Consider the following 19,336-nt stretch of genomic DNA (forward strand, 5'->3'; position numbering starts at 1 on the left):
GAGCAAAAATGCGCTCACCGCCCAAACAGGGTTGAGGTGGAATGCTCAGACGGGCCTTCAGGGCCAGGTGGTCCGACCATGGCACTGCCTCAGCAGTGATCCGGTCCACCTCCACACCCGCCGCAAAGATCAAGTCGAGCATGTGACCAGCCCGATGCGTGGGGGCCGATACGAACTGCGAGAGTCCCAGCGCCACCATGGACGACATCAGGTCCGTAGCCCGGCTGGAGGCCGCGTCCTCAGCGTGGACGTTGAAATCACCCAGGACCATCAGTCGAGGGTGATCCAGCGCCCAGCCTGATACGGCCTCCAGCAGGGACAGCAGACTATTGGCTGGTGCATTAGGCGGTCGAGGGAGTGCCCTGAAGGAGTAAGCCTCCCGAATGATGATAGCCACCCCTCCCCCCGCCCCCAATTCCGTGATTGGTGAAGGACCGAGTAACCCGGGGAGGCTAACTGAGTGAGAGCCAGTCTCACCTTCCCTCACCCAGGTCTCGGTCACGCACGCCAGGTCCGCTGGATGTTCTGTCACATAATCCCTTAAGGTTGTGACTTTGTTGTTAATGGACCTGGCGTTACACAACACCAATGACAGAGGAGGGTCATTCCTGGCCCCACTGCTAGCCTCCCTTGGGATGGGCCGTAGGCTGGAAGGGCACCGAGCTCTCTTATGTCTCAATGGCCTTCCATAACCACTCTGCCTAGGCCTTCCATAACCACTCTGCATCTTCAAGGTACTCCAGGTTGTAAAAGGTAGGAAGGAGTCATGTAATGATCATACTGTCTGCACAAGCAATAGTTCCTGCTCCCTCTAGACATAATAGGAACATGCCTCATGCCTTCATATTCTTTTCTGTGTGTACACAAAGTAAAAAAGAAAACACCTTTGCATCATGTATCCTTTAACACACTGCATGTAGCCAGGGGTAGTCCATACCACCTTATGTTTGTTGATGCTGTGATGGTGCATTATGATCTTTTATGTCATATTGAATATGAAATCTTGAAGAACTGAGACTTGTTTTCTCTATTTGCAGTGCCATAACAGAGTGATATTTAAGCAGCTTCTCCAGGCAAAGGCCTTGAGTTTTGTCCAAGTAGATAGCTGCAGGCTGGGAAGTGTCAATGAAAACCTGTCTGTGCTGTTGATGGCCAAGAAATTTCAAAGTAAGGCTCTTGAAAATACTTCAGTGTTGCTAAAAAGTCTCTGTTCTGGAGCAATCATGTTAGGTCATGACTTTGTATATGTTCCTTTATTTTATATGAGCTGTTATAACTGATATACATTGTAGTTGTGGAAATGGGGCTTTTCCAGCAGTCTTTTTTTAAAAGAGAGATGAGAGGCATGAATAAGCCCCAATGAGTATACATCCTAATGGTTTTGTTTCGTTTTATCATCAGTGAATATGAACTTGGTATCATGTTTTTCCTTTCAGTTCCTGTTTGTCCTCATGCTGGAGGAGTTGGGCTTTGCGAGTTGGTACAACACTTGATAATATTTGACTACATTTCAGTATCTGGTAGCCTTAAGAACAGGTTAGTAATGTCTCAACTTTTCCTTTGTTGTAATGCAGCTCCTGTGAGAGAGCGAAGGTTTTGATATCTATAATTGAAGCCTACTTGTTTGATGAAAGCCAGATTTGCCTGTAACTAAATGCTTTCTCATCCACTGTAAATTCTGGACACTTGCAGCAGGCAACCAGTGATAGAGGAAGCTATACAAACCTTGAACATGCTATTTATTTTTCACCTCTAGGATGTGTGAATATGTAGACCATCTGCATGAACATTTCAAGAATCCTGTCATCATCATGAATGCATCCTATATACCACCCCAGGTATTGCTGGCATGAGCAACTACAGGTCTTGTAACATACATTTTTCCTATGAACATCTAGTGAAGCTAAGGAGGAAAAAAGGAAGGCCAGGTATACCTTAGAGTGTGTACAATCCTTGCTCTTGGGTTTATTTTAGAATATAAAGCCAACACATACACCATTCTCAAGGGCAATCAAAGAAGTTTCTATAGATTTGGGATCAGATTTTTTAAAGCACTGTTTTCTAGTATTTTCCAAAACCACAGTGTTTGGCCATGTCATATTTATGGACTGAAGTGGAGGTTCTCTTTCAAAATTACTGTAGTTTTATATTCTGCTTCGTTGGTAGCATCAATCAATACATCCTGTCTGTGATATAATATGAACCCAAAGGCAGTGTTGACGCAGTATTTATATTTAGCAGAAACTGATGCAGCTGGTTAATGGAAATCCGTTTCCATCTCCTTCACCTTAAATTAAGGTGGCTTAAGTCTGTCTAAAACCATAGGTCAGAACAGTGACAGATGATATGGCTACTTTGCATCTTCAAGGTACTCCAGGTTGTAATTGTATGCATTACGCTTGGACTGCATAGTCGGAGGTCATTATGTTCTGTCTTTTGGAATTAACATAAAGCAGCATATACCGAAGGTACAAGAGTTTACAATACATGGGCTAATCTAAAGTGACATTTTCCGTTTGAGGCACCTCCATCCTGGGGCCATTGCTCTTGGCTTTGATACATTGTGGGGAAGGTTATGTGACTTCTAAGCATTCCCAATTTGTTAATTTGGATTCTGAGTTTCATCACCTGTCTCTGCTTTCTGAAAAAATGGTACTGAATACAAAGGTTCATAAATGCTTTGGGGGAATTAACTTTAGTGGAATATTTTCTATTTAACTGTTTCAACTTTTTAGATGTCTTTGATCTTTCAACACATAAAATGCTTGTGAGAGCAGGCTCCAAGAACTACCACAGAACAGAGTAGTCCTCTTGAAGAGCAGAGATTTCTTCTAGCTAATGTGTTTAACTACAAAATGTTTCTTCATTCATAAAAGGCAGCTGGATATTCCACTGAAATGAAAGAAGAATCAGTAAGGAAATACAGTTTTCCACAAGGAGAAGTCTGGCAGAAGCTCCTTTCTGAACATAAAATACAGCTGAAATAGACTGAACTGTGGCTGAAGGTTACATGCCCTGGAGCTGTTGCTGAACTACGTGAAGATTTCAGAGTCAAATGACTGCTTTTATGTAAGCTGGAGGAATCTGTATTTAGTTGTGTGTTTGAAAGTATTTTCTAGGGTGTGTGCACACTTGCAAAAAGAAGGCAGGATTCTTAAGTAGAATCAGAATAGTTGCTGAACGACATGAGGATTTCAGATTCAAATGAGTCCTAAATTATAGAATTTTTGATCAGTTCAAGAAGAGGAGCCTTGTAGTACTTAAAGGTATATGAATTCATCTTTCCTGGAGCTATTCCAGAAACTACAGGATTATATAATGAAGGATCTCATTTTTTTTATTGTGCCTGGTTTCTGCATTTGAAAGTTTCAAATAAACTAGCTGTATAGCCAGGTGCTGCATATTTAGTTATGAAGTATTCGAGAGTATTTTCTAGGGTGCACATTTGCAAAAACAGGTCAAGATTCTTACATCAAATCAGAAGTACATAAATGCTGCAGATCCTTGGCAGCTTGAAAAGCCTGACCACAGCAAAGAAACATGAATTGCAAGGAACTGGGGTTAGATCTCTTCCAGTGTGGGTTTAGGCCTAACTGTGGGGCGGAAACAGCCTTGGTTACCCTGGTGGATGACTTGCAGCGGGTAATGGACAGAGGGGGGAGTGATTTTCCTGGACTTCTCAGCAGCTTTCAGTACCATTGATCCATCTGGACCTCCTGTCTGGACTGGGAGACACCGTTTTGCAGCGGTTCCAATCTCACCTGGAGAGTAATTTTAGAAGGTGGTCTTGGGGGACTGTTGTGCAGCCCCTTTCTGGTCCTGCAAGGTTACATCCTGTTCCCTATGCTCTTTAACATCTACACGAAACTGCTGTTGTGAGGTCATCCAGGGATTTAAGATGGGCTGTCACCAACATGCAGGCAACACTCAGCTTTGTCTTGTGCTGCAGAAACCCTGAACCAGTGCCTGGTGTCAGTTTTGGAGTGGATGTGGGGTAATAAACTGACTCTTAATCCTGACTAAATGAAAGTGCTACTAGTGGGCAAAAGGTCTGAGCTGGGATTCAAGGTGTCACCTGATCTGGTTGGGGTTGCAATTCCCTTGAAGGAACAAGTCTGTAGTCTGGGATGCTCTTGGACCCAAGCCTACTGCTGGATAAGCAGGTGGCAGCTGTGGCCAGGAGTGCCTTTTACCAGCTCTGACTGGCTAGCCAGCTGTGGCCTTTCTTGGGTAGAAAAGGTCTGACCACTGTGCGGCACACACCAGTCACCTCTTGATTAGATTACTGCAATGCACCCTGTGTGGGGCTGACCTTGAGAAGTGTTCAAAAACTTCAAGTGGTACAGAATGATGCACCCAGGATGTTGACTGGAATTAGTCGTTGGTACCCTATCACTCCCGTCTTGGCCCATTGATCCTGGCTCCCAGTTTGTTTCCAAGCACAGTTCAACATGCTAGTATTGACCCTGAAAGCCCTATTTACCAGAAGGACCGCCTACTCCCTTGTGAACATGCCCAACCTCTACAGTCGTCTTTGGGGGGCCCTGCCTTCTGAGATCAGGCAGGTGGCAGCCTAGGAGAGGGCCTTCTCCATTCCAGCACCAAAGCTCTGGAACTCTCTCCCCAGGGAGTTTAGTCTGCAGCCATCTTCTGCCAGTTGGTGAAGACTTTTGTTTCATTTGGCAGAGTACAAATTTTGTAAATAAATAAAACAAACAGGGGAAAACAAACAGGTTCAAATGAAGTTCACATCAAGACCTGAAATGGGGACATAGAACAAAGCACATCAACTGTTCTCCTAGTCACAGGAAACAGGGTTCACCTAGTAAACTGATGGGGGGACAGCAAGCACCTTCTCTTTATGGTGATAAGCTGGCACTATGTAAATATACGGCATATAATTACAATTCCATAATAGGGAAAAGACTGTACATCTGAAAGCATTCAATCCCAGCTGATAATGCCAAAGGTAGAGTCTCCCCCTTGCAGTATTATAGATGCAACAGTCATTTGATGTTCCAAAACTTCTTGAAAACATGACTTGCTAAGTGGAAGTAGGACGTTCTTCCTTAAGCTGGAACAAACCCAATCACTGGAAAACTTCCAGTGCTTTAAAAAAGAAAATTCCACGATGTGTAACTTCTTCTAACCCTGCTGTGTCAAATGAATGCATTTTAAATATATTTGAATCACTTATAATGATTTAGAAAGAATACACCACCAGTGAGCAACTAAATAACTGAAAGCCAACAAGATGAATTTTGCATGGCACAAATGGGTGCCTTCTGTACTACTCTTAGAGTACACTGTATTTAAGTGTTTATTTTATGAGATTTCTTGCCCACCTTTCTTCCATAGGAATCCAAGGCAGTATTGAGATTGGCTTTCATATAAAAGTGGCTAAGTGTATGAAAATGGCACAATATATATATTACACATGGATCTTGAATTCAGTACTCAAACTTTCAGCTCCCGCCATCCTCTCCTTATTTTAAGATTTTGAAGACAGATTGGGAAAATACACAAATAGATTATTGTGTTCAGAGAAATCATAGTACTGTACAAGTACGTATATTTTATTAGTTGATGCTAGTCAGCCTTGAAAAAATACAAAAACTATACAGGCTAAAGTTACCTTGCAGCAAAGAGGTGAGAAGTCTGCATACACGGGAACTACAGCACATGTACCATATGGTGTATATATTTTATTTTAAGACCCATACTTCTCGTGAACGGCCAAGGTAATGTGTCACAAAAGATGGACCATATTTTGCCCTTATGGCCATTTTGAATACTTACAATATTTAAAAACACTATTAAAAAGATTATGGTGAGTAACACTCCTTGAAGCAAGGCCATTAAACAGCCATTTCCATTTTAATCACTGGATGAGGATTATAACCTTCTATATTGAAGTCATCTGCTTTGAAATCATTGATGTTTTCAACTTTGCGAAGAATGCTGAGCTTGGGAAAAGGTCTCGGTTCCCTCTGAAGCTGAAATTTAGGATAAGCAAGCTAGGATTATTCCATATTGTTATTAACCAATTGTTAAACCATAATTATGGATTATTCACAAGTATTATTTGTGTATAACTAATTAGAAGCTGCATGTGCATGAGACAGTGTCCTTTGCAGAAATAATTCCATCAAATGCTCTCCTACAATAATTACTTTACTACAGGTTTATCTCCCCACAAGTATTACATCCTAAAGTTATAGAAATAAGATAGACTTATTGAGCAGATGCTATCTATGTTGGGTAGACAGTAGCTGTTAGAAACATCCACAGCATCAAACAAAATGCTTTACAACTCCCTACTTGCCAATAAGGAATTCAACCTATCCAAATCTTTGTGTCAGGGTCCACAGCACCAAGGCTCCCTCTAAGCTGTGGAGTCTTGTGAGCAAAAATTCTACTTTGTGAGTTACTGGCATTAAAGTTGTGAGCGAGCGATTTGGCTCCTGCATAAATTGGTTTGCTCTGGAACCATCTTTCCTGAGCCAAGATAAAAATGTGTGAGCCAGAGGCTAAAAAACTTTGAGCTAGCTCACACTAACTCAGCTTAGAGGGAACACTGCATAGCATTCAAAGTTAACAGAAGCCCTCTATGTTATTTTGCAACACCCTGACCATTCACAGTATTGTCTCTTAATCCTACTAACTTGGATGTCTTCTGAATTGACATGGTACTAACAATTTTAAGTACTAAACTTGCCATAACAAGAATTGTCCACTGAATCATTCTTGCATTCTGCACAAAGATTCAATGTGATTAAAGCCTTAGACTGAATTAAATTTGATAGCAATTTATTTGCAGGTATTGTTATGGAAAAAAGGAAAATATACCCTACACTGGTACTAAAATGCAAATAAGCAAACAGCCTAAATGCTTACCTGGATTTTCAATGGTTCAATGTGGTTTAGGTATATATGAGCATCTCCTAATGTATGTACAAACTCTCCAGGCTGTAGAAAAGTAACAGTATTACTATCTTAAGTGGGGGGGGGGGGGGGGGAGTGTAAACAAGAATTTGGCTATAGGTTCTAGTCAGCTCAGGTCTACTTAACTCTGTTGCTATGCCATCATGCCCTCCGCGCACACAGCCCTGCTAAAAGGGTCCTCCAGCAGTTAAGCTACATATACTAACTGACACAAGTACATGGCAATAAAAAAGAATCCTGGTTCCCTATCACAAGAAATGCACAATGCAATATTGACTGCAGCTTCCTTGGACCATGGTGATCCCTCTAGATGACCACTGTATAAAAGATATTTGCCTTCCTAAAATTATTCATGTTTGATGCCTGTCTCTAGCAAGGATCTCATCCTCTGAGGCCGTATTCCTACCAGGGACCACAGACACCACTGCTCCGTGCCCCTAAATGGGCGTCAGCACCCCACCACCCCAGCGGCACACCCAATGATCAGCTTGTCAAGAAGAATAAGGAGTGTAGCTGCCAGCACCCAACTTGTGGACAGAAAGGCAAGCCATCCCCTGCTCCTGGGAGGGACATGGTCAAGAGTCAGAGGCTAAGAGGAAGGCATGGTGGAAAAAATGCTGGAGCTAGCTGGGAGGAAGCAATGCAGGAACAGCAAGGGGGTGGAGCTGAAATCAGGGCCAATAGAAAGGTCAGATGGCAGGAGAAGTAGGCATGGCAAAAGGGTAGATGCAAGATGCTCTTAAAGAGGGAAGCAACAGAGGAGGAAAGAAGGCAAAGGGTGGCCTAGCCCCACAGGGATAATGCCCAAGGAGGCAAAGGAAAAGGAATTATAAACAGTTAAGAAAGGAGCTTATGGAACATATCATGAAGAAATTTCCCAAACAAAGCTGTCCAAAGGAAGGACTGCAGTGATGGGAGATAGACCAGGAGCAACCTGGGTCGCATCAGCCTTAGGACTGCTCACTTATATGCATCTATAAAGATACATGAATCTTTGTATCATTTCCCTAACACACCTTTGGGTGCTCAGTGAAAGGGGGAGTTCAACATGCCTCTCCCCTGAGGTAGGAACTAAACTGTTATTCCAAACTAAGGTTCATATAGAGATTTTTGTAGGCAAAGCTGTTCCCTTAGCTCAGGTTACCAAATACATAGATTCTTTCATGCTAACCCAAAGCAGGAACAGAACTACCTCCGGGGAAACTGGGAAGAATCATGACATTGCCTTTAAAATATAGGACAGCTTTGTCTGATATCACATAGTCACAACATGTGCACAAGCACCTATGTGGGGAAAGTGAAATGTATTAAGAGCCTCGGAAGTTTCTGCACATGTAGCAGTGCACCATAGAAAAATTTATGAGTTTTCTATAAGAAAATTGAGATTTAGTATGACAACTATGATAGTTTGGAATGCATCTTTTAGGATATGAACATTTCCATGGTGTATGATGATGGTTAAGAAGAAGAGATTGGATTTATACCCCACCCTTCACTACCCAAAGGAGTCACAAAACAGCTTACAATCTCCTTTCCCTTCCCCTCCCCACAGCAGACACCCTGTGAGGTAGGTGGGGCTGAGAGAGCTCTTTCAAGGACTGCTCGTGATAGAACAGCTCTGAGAGAACTTATGACTGACCCAAGGTCATCCAGCAGCTGCATGTGGAGGAGTGAGGAATCAAATCCAGTTCTCCCATATTAGAGTCTGTGCTCCTAACCACTACACCAAACTGGATCTCACAATCCTCACAAGCCAAAGATTCTGAAGCAGCAGCTACCTCAACTGACAAATTGGGTTCAGGATTTTTGTTACATATCCAAAACAATTACATTTCTCATCAATTAATATAACTTGAGAGAAAACATAATGTGCTTGATATTGTATAGCATTTCTACTAACAGAAGGGAGGGTTTTTTTTGCCAATTTCTCTGATCTTGCTGCAGACCTCCAACCCTGCCCCCCTATGCTGTTCTTGGGTCCCTCAATCTGCAGCAGCACCATTTCAAGGACATTTGGGACATCAGCAAGATCCAAGCCATTGATTTCATTACTGTATCTGACTGAGATCTAGAAAATTCTTGCATTAAGATCAGCCATATAAACTTTCTGTTAAATAGCTATTGGTGGAAAAGAGCTGACCAGAGAGAAAGTAAAGAAAAAATAAGTACAACTAGTTCTGAACGGAAGGATCTCCTCCTGGGCCCAGCCACATCAGGCACTGGATAACAGAACTTCAGGTTTATATACTTTCCAGTTCCCCATACAGCTAGTAGACTATGTCATAATCTGTAGAAAAAACAAGTAGGAGTCTTGTACCTTCAAGCCTGTGATGTGAGCAATCATCAACGTAAGAAGCGAATAACTTGCAATATTGAAGGGTACTCCCAAACCCATGTCTCCTGACCGCTGATACAACTGACAGGAGAGTTCACCGTTTAAAACATAGAACTGGCAGAGAGCATGACATGGAGGCAAGGCCATTGCAGAGATATCTGACAGGTAGGAACAGAAGGAGGTGTTATAAATTTTCAGATAATATACCAAATGAGAAAATTGAAAAATTTACCAAATGGCAAAATTCCACCCACATTCCGATCATGTGGCTCTCCCACTGTTTTCTAACCTAGCAATTACAATTTCTCACTGGAGTGACATTGTGCACTATTAGTAAGCAGCAAATAAGCAAACCAATGTTTTTAAACTATATTGTCAAAAAAGTGCCTCATTCACTTGAGCTTGTGGTGGTAATTTGTAGAGACATCTTCCACAGAGTCAACAGAAAGAATACTAGCAAGCTTAAAAAGAGGCTAATATGCATTTATCTGTCACAGACTACAAGGTATGTAAGAAGCAACATGGAGTCAGTTTACAACACGAGGTAGTTATTTTAGTGTTTAAGAACACCTATGCTAGCCCCATCTCATCGGATCTTGGAAGCTAAGCAGGATCCACCCTGGTTAGTATTCAGATGGGAGGCCACCAAGGAATTCCAGGGTTGCTAGGCAGAGGAAGGCAATGGCAAACCACCTCTGTTAGTCTCTTGCTTTAAAAAGCCTATGGGGTCACCATAAATCAGCTGCAACTTGATGGCACTTTAACACACATAAGCAGACATCATCATATTATTAATGTCATACTATACCTTTGGGATTCCATGCACACATGATTATTCTTCTGTTATCTGGATTATTTCTGATTGTATCAATTACCTGCTGCAACTGATCTACTCCTTTTCCTGTATAATCTGGAAAAGAAATAAAATTGGGGGGAAATGGCTTATTTATTAAGATCTATAAAACTGACAAACTAAGATCAACCACTTTTTGGAAGAAACTCATGTATATGCACTGGCAATGGGAGCACTAATGCTTAGTGTATATATAGTTCTTTAAAAAGAATATTTCTATACTTAACCTTTCTCCCAACAGTCAGGCACTAGGGTAGGTGACAAAAATAAGCTATTAAAATAGGTCATTAAAATAGATAGATAAATACTGCTAAACTAGAGGGACAATGCTAACATATGTGTGATATACATACATACATATATTCAGCCAGAAAACGTGTAAGACACTAAGGACACAGAACTCTCTTTGTAAGAAAAACAAGTACCAAAGTACTGCACGGAGTGGGGAAAGGGAGATTCATAGTTAGATACAAGATTTGGGAAAGAGGTGGCAGAAAATTTATTTAAAATATTTGTATCTTACCCTTTCTATGTAAACATATACAAGGTATCTATGTACATTTGATGGACAGGAGGATAACAAGTGTGTAGACAGAAAACATTAAATGGTACAGGATAGACACGGAGAGGTAACAATGTGTGGTGAGCACTGTTGGGATTAAAGGCAGGTGGATGTTAAAATAGTGTACACCAACTAGGAGAAAATAAGGCAATATGGGGGGGGGGATTTATTTGCAGACAACTACGGCCTTGCATGCTCTATGAACGCAGGAAAAGACTTTTCATAAGATCAGGCCAGGGAAAAAATTCCTATTCCCAGCTTCAGTGTGGTTGCTTTCTATTCCCGCTTCAGCGCTGGAATAGAAAACAACAGCATGAGAGATGGAATAACAAGGGCAGAAACAACACAAAACGGAGGTTGCTATGGAGACGAGTGGTAGGAGCACTCATATTTTCCAATGCCTTCTCCAGTTCACCTTTCTTACCCAAAAATTTGTTATACTATGCTTGTGTTAAAATATATATTACCATTTTGCTGATCTAGCCACCTCCTGTAATTTCATTCTTTCACTATGCCGAGTGTTCGAAGTCTGCTTATTTCTTACCCTTCATCCAGACTTCATTGTACCCTTTCACAGTAAAAAATATTAAGAAATGAACTCTACCCTGAGAACTGAATCTATTTCACTAGATGAAGTCTTCATTTTTCTTCCTCACCTGTATTCATATCTTTGTATTCCGCTCCAAAATGTCTCCATTGGAAACCATAAACTGGACCCAAGTCCCCTTCTTCTCTAGAAACGAAACCCTGTTTGTCTAAGAATTCACGAGAACCATTGGCATCCCAGATCCTGACACCTTTAGCAGAAAGCTCTTTTGCATTTGTAGAACCCTGTGTAGAATAAGGGAGAGAGAATGACTAGTCACCAGAGTGTTTATCACAATGGATTTTGATGCTAATCACAATTAATATTTTTAAACTGTCTAAAATATTCTTTAATTCTTCTTTAGCAAGATGAACTTCTGGCCCTGTCTTCTAAGGAAACAACAGTGATATACATAGGCATTTATCTTGTTAAGAGCTGGCTGGTATAAACTAGAGAGATAAAGTATTGTCTCTAAAACCTCAAAAATACAGTATAGCCAAATTCTAAATCAAATGATTGATATCAAACAGCACCTTAAAAATTGACAGGATATGCTGCTAGGATTGTTACGAGCACTGAATCTTGGCAAAACAGGCATACAACTGCATACAAGTTTGCAATCTGAGTGCCTGGAGGTAGTTAAAGTCACCACATATAACAAGTTTGTTCTTGGGATGATCTTTCAGTATGGCAAATGCAGATTCTAAACCCACTACCCCATATTGAAATACACTGCCACAAATATTTTTATTCAAAAGGGAGCTTCTTTTTACCTTAACTATACTTTTCCATGTTTAAACTGTGTATTAATTGAACAACATTTACTGAAAACTTCCATTTAACCACATATTAAAATAAAGACTGCATACTACTGTGCAAAAATGAATCTAAACTTACTCAAGCAGGAGCTGTATTCTACACACCAGAGTCCCAGAAACACAATTATGATATCATACCCAAAGGTTTCCACTTTCCATAGCAATTTTTTATTTGAGTTTTCCACAGTGAGGACAAAAGCAGCTTCAGGGGCAATTGTAAAACAGCAGGAGGAAAGATGATTAAAAACCTCTCTCCTCATATGTCAGTCTTCCCCCTTGAACTTCCAGACCCAACAGCTGAATTCCACCGAAGAAGAAAAAAAGTCTATTTGAAAGGTAACTGAGTTATATGCAACAGGTGTTTCCACCCATAGCTCTTTTTAAAAACAAATATTTTCATGTTTCCCATTAATGTTATAAGACCACTCTTGAGAAGTACAGGTACAATAGGTCATTAGGACTTTGGAAAGCCAGTAACTTGCTTCCTTTCAGCTTGCAGGGGAAGATGAAAAATTCCATTTTTCCTTCCATGATCCTTTAAAGCATTAGGACTTCTTATCCCTTCACAATTTAAACAGCTGGGAGGGCAGAAAGGAGCTAGATGAAACACACTTTCTCTTCCAATTCCAGTCAGTCCTTCCAAAGGCACAGCAGTTTGGGCTATAGGGAAATCTTCATATTCCTCATGCCCCCTTGCCATGTTGCTCTGAGCAACAAAGTAATTAACAGCAATAATCTAAACTTCTAGAATATTATTCACCATATAGCATACCTTGATAAACCAAAGTAGTTCTTCAAGTACTCCCTTCCAGAACACTCTTTTTGTTGTTAGCAATGGAAAGCTATCTGAAAACAAGATGTTAAAGATGACAGGAAAACATATGCTATATGAAAACCTTTCATTCCTCAGTATAAAATTATGTCGATGAAACTAACACCTAGCAAATGTTAAACATTTAGTCTTTTGCTTACGTGGCAATTCTACTGCATAATACCACAAATTAATAGGAAAGCTCGATCTGCAGAGTTTTCTTATTAAAGCATCACCTCACAGTACAAATACATACTGAATCCCACCCTTCGACGTTATTTATGACTTCTATCGAACGCAGGGTGCAGGCTTGCTTTTCTATGCAAGAGAAATCGCCTCGGGTTTCGCGTCCTGCCCTGTGCAAGTGCCGAGAGCGCCTCCTTGCCATCGCGGCTTAACCGCCTGCCCTCCCCTCACGCCCCGCCATAGGTTTAAGGTAGGCAAAGCGTCGGACCCAGTGACCTCCAGCCCCGTAATCCCTTGTGCCGAGGAATGACTCCTTGCAGCCGGCGGGGCGGGAGGAAGGCGCGGGACACAGACGAGACAAAGGGCTTCACCTCGGAGGCTGTACCGCGCCTGCATCCCGAAGACGGAGAGGGTGCCGGTTCCTGTCCGGTCCTGCTTCTTATGCCCAAACTGCAGGATGTGTTCGACCTGCTTCAGGTACTGAAGCTCCCCATGAGGAGGCGAGACGGCTCCGAGAGGCTCTCCCTGAGGAACCCCTGCGCACTGCCTGACATCCAAGTCGGCGGGCATGTTGCGGCTACGCGGATCCAACAAGAAACGGCTTCTCACCCGCCAATTTTTTGATTTGGCGCGCGATTTTTCTGTACAGCCAATAGGAAAAGCCGAGGGGAGTGCGCACCGCTGCCGGAACGGGACTGTTATTGGCAGGCCCGACTCCTCCTACCATTTCCTATCTTAGCTGGGCGGCTGTTCGGGCGTTCTAGGAGCTTTCGCGGCGGTTCCTTTGGGCGCACATTTCGCAGAAGTAAAGAAGAGGCTCGCTGAATATTACTGTTGCCAACTTTGGAAGTATCTGGAGATTTGAGGGTGGAACCTGGGAGAGTGGGCTTTAGGGAGGGAAGGGTATAATGCCGTGCAGTCGGTATTCCAAAGAAAGCCGTTTTTCTCCAGGAGAAGTAGAGTTTGGTGTAGTGGCTAAGAGCAGCAGACTCTAATCTGGACAACAGGGTTTGATCCCCCATTCCTTCACATGCAGCCGGCTGGGTGGCCTTGGGTCAGTCACAGTTATCTCAGAGCTCTCTCAGCCCCACCTACCCCACAAGGTGCTTGTAGGGAGAGGAAGGGAAGGCGATAAGCAGCTCTGAGGCTCCTTCGGATTGTGAAAGGCGGGATATAAAATAAATAAATAATGAGTGATTTGTGTAGTCTAGAGATCAGTTGCAGTTTCTGTGGTCTAAGTTACCATCTCGCCATCATGTAGTTTAAACGGGGTTTTAGTTTTTAACTTAAATTATATGGAATTGTTTTTATATGTCCTGCTGTTGCATTGTAACCCTCCCTGAACCTGCTTGCAGGGGAGGGCGGGATATAAAATTCACATAAATAGATCCCCAGCCCCCACCTGGAGGTTGGCATGGCAACCCTAAGGCTGGCATCAGCATACTTCTGGCAGAGCCCACCACTGGCCCCACCTGAGCGGTCCCTGCTTTAAAAACGCTAGGGGGCTGCCATAAATCAGCTGTGATGATTACTAAATAAATCAATCAATTCTAAAATAGGTGCCTTTAAGCTAAGTGTACCTAAGCGTGACTGGTGCCATTTTAATTTAATTTAGTTTTAATCCCAGAGGGGTCATCCTGTTTGTTTGTTATGGTGAAAATAAACAGGACTCTGGTGGCATCTAAAAAACTAACAATATTCTCTTCTATCATCATAAGCCCCCAGACCACAAATGTTTACGCTGGAGTAAAATGTTGTTAATCTTCCAAGTGTCACTGGATGTCTGTTTACTGATTAAAAGGTTGCCAACTGCCTGAAGAAAAAATGTCCTGTCCCTTTAATAGAAACAATGCAGTCGTATTTACCAGTTGTTACTGATGTTCATACCATGAAAAGCTTCAGTTGCCCGTTTTCACATATTAAGCTCCTATCAAAGAGTCAGAAAATTTTCCTCCGGGCCTGTTACAAACCTTACTGATACAATACTTCTTACTGTTTATTCATGATTTATCTGACAATCAGAGCTATTTTTGCTAACTAGACCTTACTGTGTGAGGGAATCGGGTGAGCCTATCCTTAGGCAAGATGAAGGGAAAGATTTGAGGATCCTAACAAGAGACAGGAAGTTATTTATTTAGCTTATTTTTTCATTTATTTTTTAAACAGCACAGCATGGTGATATGCTTTGAAATTTGTACTGAAGAACTCAAGCATCTCAATGTTTCTCGTTCAAGTTTTTGGTATTTTAGAGGGTTGAGAATGAGATAGGATATAGTGTAAACACAGAAAATGGATATAATGTTTGCATATGGAACTAAATGGACAGGGAAATGTGTACTTCAACATTCATATTTCAACTGTAGTTTGAGGTGGACATACTACCAAAACCCCATGGAAGTGACTTACTGTCATACAAGAACAGGGTATTTTTTGTTTTAACATGCACTTACATTTTACCACTAAATGTTGATAAGAAACAGAGGCTATACACCCCCATTTTAAATTTGTCTACACAGAGGTTTCATTAAATATGAAGGAATTTTGTGGCCATGTGATGGAGGAATAAGGAGCCCTGAAAGCCCGGGCTTCTCCTATACACAGCATTTTAGATTAGTCATGAATTCACATGATTGCTGTTTCCTGGTGTGTCAGTGACAAGGGTGGTTTTAGTCTTTCAGCACATGTTTTACCTACAAGTAGCCATTCTCTGGTTTTAACGATTTCAGACATGGGCCCCAATGTTAATGCCACAGGATAGTACGGGACCCACTGAAATGGAAGCATGTGAGATGTCATAGCTACATGACATCAGACTCACATGACAGGAAGAGGAGGAGCCAGTATTGTACATTCACCTGTGAGGGCACTCTGCAACCATATGTGAATGGCAGGGTATCAGAACTCAGTACAAGAGAAAACAGACAAGCAATGGTCTGCTTTCCTTGGTAGTCAGATGAAGGGCCAGAGACAAAATCACAGCCTGGGTAGGTCTAATATCGGGACCTACTGGGGAAAGTAGGAAGAGGTAACTTCAAGCTCTGTCTGGAATGGATCTGGTCATAATGTTGTCCAAGCTAAAGACATGGCTAGTGGGCTTTATAGAGCTGGGTGTTTCTTGATAGGCCCCAGCTGTCCTGTGCTGAGACCCAGTCAGGTGATGACCTGAAGCTGGAATGGAGATGACAGCCCTGTTGGTGTTAACTGGATCATCTTATACTTTTAGACAGCTTCTAGCCCTGTGGCACAGTTGTAGGTGCTGAGGCCTGGCTTGAGTCTTGTACAATGCAGCACTGGGGGGCTGACTGGTAGGGGAGGGTGGTTCAGGAGAACTGAAAGAAGGCAGACTAGCTTTTGCAACTGTGTGTGAGGGTTACTAAAGGGTCAGCTGGTATGGGATGGTGGCTGTGTTGGGCAGGGAGAGGTTTTGCAGTTCAGAGCGAGTTCTTTGAACCGGCTTGTGCCAAAATGGAGTCCTCTCTGCTGCTGTATCTTCAACTTGCCATTCTTTTCAGAATGCATGGAAAGAGAGGCGGGGGTTGTGATATCCTTGGTCTCAATCTGTATACTATAGCAGTAGTAGGACCCTCAAAAAGAGGCCAAAAATGGTATTTCCATAGGGGCTTGCAGCCCACTGGGTGGAGTTCTGCAGCCTAGCTGAAAGTCTCCACTTGGGGTTGAAGACCACTGCTCTAATTTGTTAGCAGAGTAATTAACACAGCAGAGGTGCACAAACTGATTAAAGCATAGTAAAGGTAAAGGTTTCCCTTGCTCGAAAGCCAGTCGAGTCCGACTCTAGGGTTGCGGTGCTCATCTCCGTTTCAAAGCCAAAGAGCCAGCGCTGTCCGAAGACGTTTCCGTGGTCATGTGGCCGGCATGACTGAACACCGAGGCGCGCGGAGCATAGATAAAGCTTTATTCAGGAACTAACATACTTGATAGTAAAGAGGAAGAGGAGAGAGAGAGAGAGAAAAGGTCCTAGCTACATCATTAGCTTTGAGAAGTGTGTTTGTGGAACTTCCAAAAAGAAGCAGGATATTGGCCTGAGCGTAGCAATCTGGAGGCAGACAAGGAATGACACTTAACAAGAGGGAATGTGCTGACCTCACTATCCTGTCTAACTGTTCTCTTGCTGCCCCCTGCAGGGTCTCCTGTCTTCTTTGTACATCAGACATTGCCTGTTCAACATAATTCACCTTTACGCTCTTGGATACAGTTAAGAGAGGATTCTGATATTAACAAAGCTACTTGGAGAATGTGCTTTTAAACTACAGTGAAGAATACTGGTGATGGGATATTAATGTTTTCCATGTGCTTCAGATGAGCAGAGGAACGGCTGTAAAGTAGTGGCATACCTTGCAGTGTGTGAAGCAGGTAGGTAATACAGAGGGCTGAACAAAACTGTCAAAACTTTGTCTCACCCAGCACAGCAAGCTCATGTGAGATACCAAAACATTACAAAGTCATGTTTCACTCTGTTTTATTTTTATAGTGTTTCTTTTCAATGGAATACTGCTCAGTTTGGCCCAAGGAGACATAAAACAAAGAGATTTTTTTTTGTAATACGTATATTTAATGTAGGTAGAAAATTACATTATAAACTAGAATTAACTTTGCAACAGGTTTAAAGAACTCTTACTAGAAAGTATAAAGAACAGATATAAAAGAAATGGTTCAACAACATGTATATTTAGACTTGGCTGACAAATGGCTTTGTGAAGGTGCCCAAACTTGAGATCTGCTCCTTTTTGTCTTCATTGTGCTCATAATGCACAGGGCCACATTACTGGTACTGTAATGCAGAAGTGTGGCATGGACACATGACATTTGGGGGGTGAAGGAGACAAAGGAAAGCACGTACCATGACTGGAGTTACACATCAAAATAGCCCTGAATCATTTTAATTGGAGCTGCATACTCGGCTTTAAAAGGCCTTATGTGTAAAGTAAAGGTTACCAACGGTCCTGGAGAAAAATGTCCTGTCCCTTTAATACAGGCTTAATGTGTGGAAATGGGCTGCAGAGCCTTTTAATGGCACATTAAATAATGCCCACTCTATTCAAGGGTCAGGACCAGTGTTCCCTCTAAGCTGAGTTAGCGTGAGCTAGCTCACAGTTTTTTAGCCTCCGACTCACACATTTTTGCCTTAGCTCAGGAAGGATGGCTCCAGAGCAAACTAATTGATGCAGCAGCCAAATCACCTGCTCACAACTTTAATGCCAGTAGCTATCAAAGTAGAATTTTTGCTCACAAGACTCCACACCTTAGAGGGAGCATTGGTCAGGACCCTTTTCCCCCCTCCAAGCAATTGGTAACCCCACTTAGGTCCCTATTGGAAAATCAGTCTATTGGTGCAAAACATCCCTGTATGCTGCAGAATACATCTGAAATTAATTGTGTACATATTTCCTGTTTCACTTTTCGGACATACAAGCCAAATGCTAAGAAAAACAGCGTTTGATAGAGTCCTCAGGTTAGCTACATACCTTTAAACTTGTTTCTTTTTACTGAATATAAAGATCAGTGAGTTTTTTAATATGAAAAATTCCTTCTCTGCTGGTCTGTTCTGTAGACTGAGCTTTGGTGTACTTAACTAAGGGAGAATATGCTGTATTTAAAAGTAGATAGTATTTTTGAGATCTTCCTGCCTAGTAAGAAAAAAAATCATATTGTGAATAAAATTGCACAAACATTTAAAAACTAATTCTAAATATAAAGTAATAATCTATAATCCCAGGTTTCCACACCTCCCTCTTGTCAGCAGCCTGGCAATACATTAGGAAAACATTTCCGACTCTGATTAAATAAAAAATGTATCAAACCTTTGGTTGGTTTGTCACCTTCCCCCCTTCGAAACTCAGGCTAGCTAAAGTCTACTCTCTTTTTACTTATCGTTTTATAATGCATTCAGGGTTAAACAAGATGAAATGCCAAGAGATTTATGAATGGATCAGGAAAACAGGGATTAGCCTTTTACTAAACTCAGACACTCCCTTCCTTCCCCCTCCTAGCTATTTGTCTAGCAGTTAAAATAAATTACACTATCAGATACAGGTGTGTAGTGGAATATATAATTAAATGATTGTTTGTAACCACCCATAAACCGTAATATATACCTGTTCTATCTCAAAATTACCACTATGAAATCTCCATTTCCCTAAATTGTCCATTGTTAAATTTCTTTTTTCTACACTTAACTGCCCATGTTGCATTTTCAAGGAAAACAGAACCAATTTGCCATAC

At 41.9% G+C, this 19,336-nt stretch overlaps 2 protein-coding genes across 2 annotated transcripts in view; one reads left to right on the top strand and one right to left on the bottom strand.

Annotated features, from left to right (window-relative positions):
• Window positions 1–3,547, top strand: part of ENOSF1 (enolase superfamily member 1) — a 23,375-nt gene extending 19,828 nt beyond the window's left edge. Inside the window, exons 13-16 of the mRNA XM_015425462.1 lie at window positions 1,038–1,167; window positions 1,437–1,536; window positions 1,757–1,838; window positions 2,877–3,547. Coding sequence (XP_015280948.1) covers window positions 1,038–1,167; window positions 1,437–1,536; window positions 1,757–1,838; window positions 2,877–2,987 — 423 coding nt within the window. The 3' untranslated portion in view covers window positions 2,988–3,547. The remainder of the gene's footprint in view (window positions 1–1,037; window positions 1,168–1,436; window positions 1,537–1,756; window positions 1,839–2,876) is intronic.
• A 2,043-nt stretch (window positions 3,548–5,590) lies between these two features.
• Window positions 5,591–13,672, bottom strand: TYMS (thymidylate synthetase). Its single transcript, XM_015425464.1, has 7 exons — window positions 13,468–13,672; window positions 12,872–12,945; window positions 11,352–11,526; window positions 10,089–10,190; window positions 9,263–9,438; window positions 6,898–6,969; window positions 5,591–5,996 (listed from the first exon to the last, which is right to left on the bottom strand). Exons 1-7 carry the CDS (start codon window positions 13,664–13,666, stop codon window positions 5,859–5,861), a joined length of 936 nt encoding a protein of 311 aa, XP_015280950.1. The 5' UTR covers window positions 13,667–13,672; the 3' UTR covers window positions 5,591–5,858.
• Between the last annotated feature and the right edge of the window lie 5,664 nt (window positions 13,673–19,336).

This window comes from Gekko japonicus, unplaced genomic scaffold (assembly GCF_001447785.1).
Source record: "Gekko japonicus isolate JY-2015 unplaced genomic scaffold, Gekko_japonicus_V1.1 scaffold357, whole genome shotgun sequence".
Lineage (NCBI taxonomy): Eukaryota > Metazoa > Chordata > Lepidosauria > Squamata > Gekkonidae > Gekko > Gekko japonicus.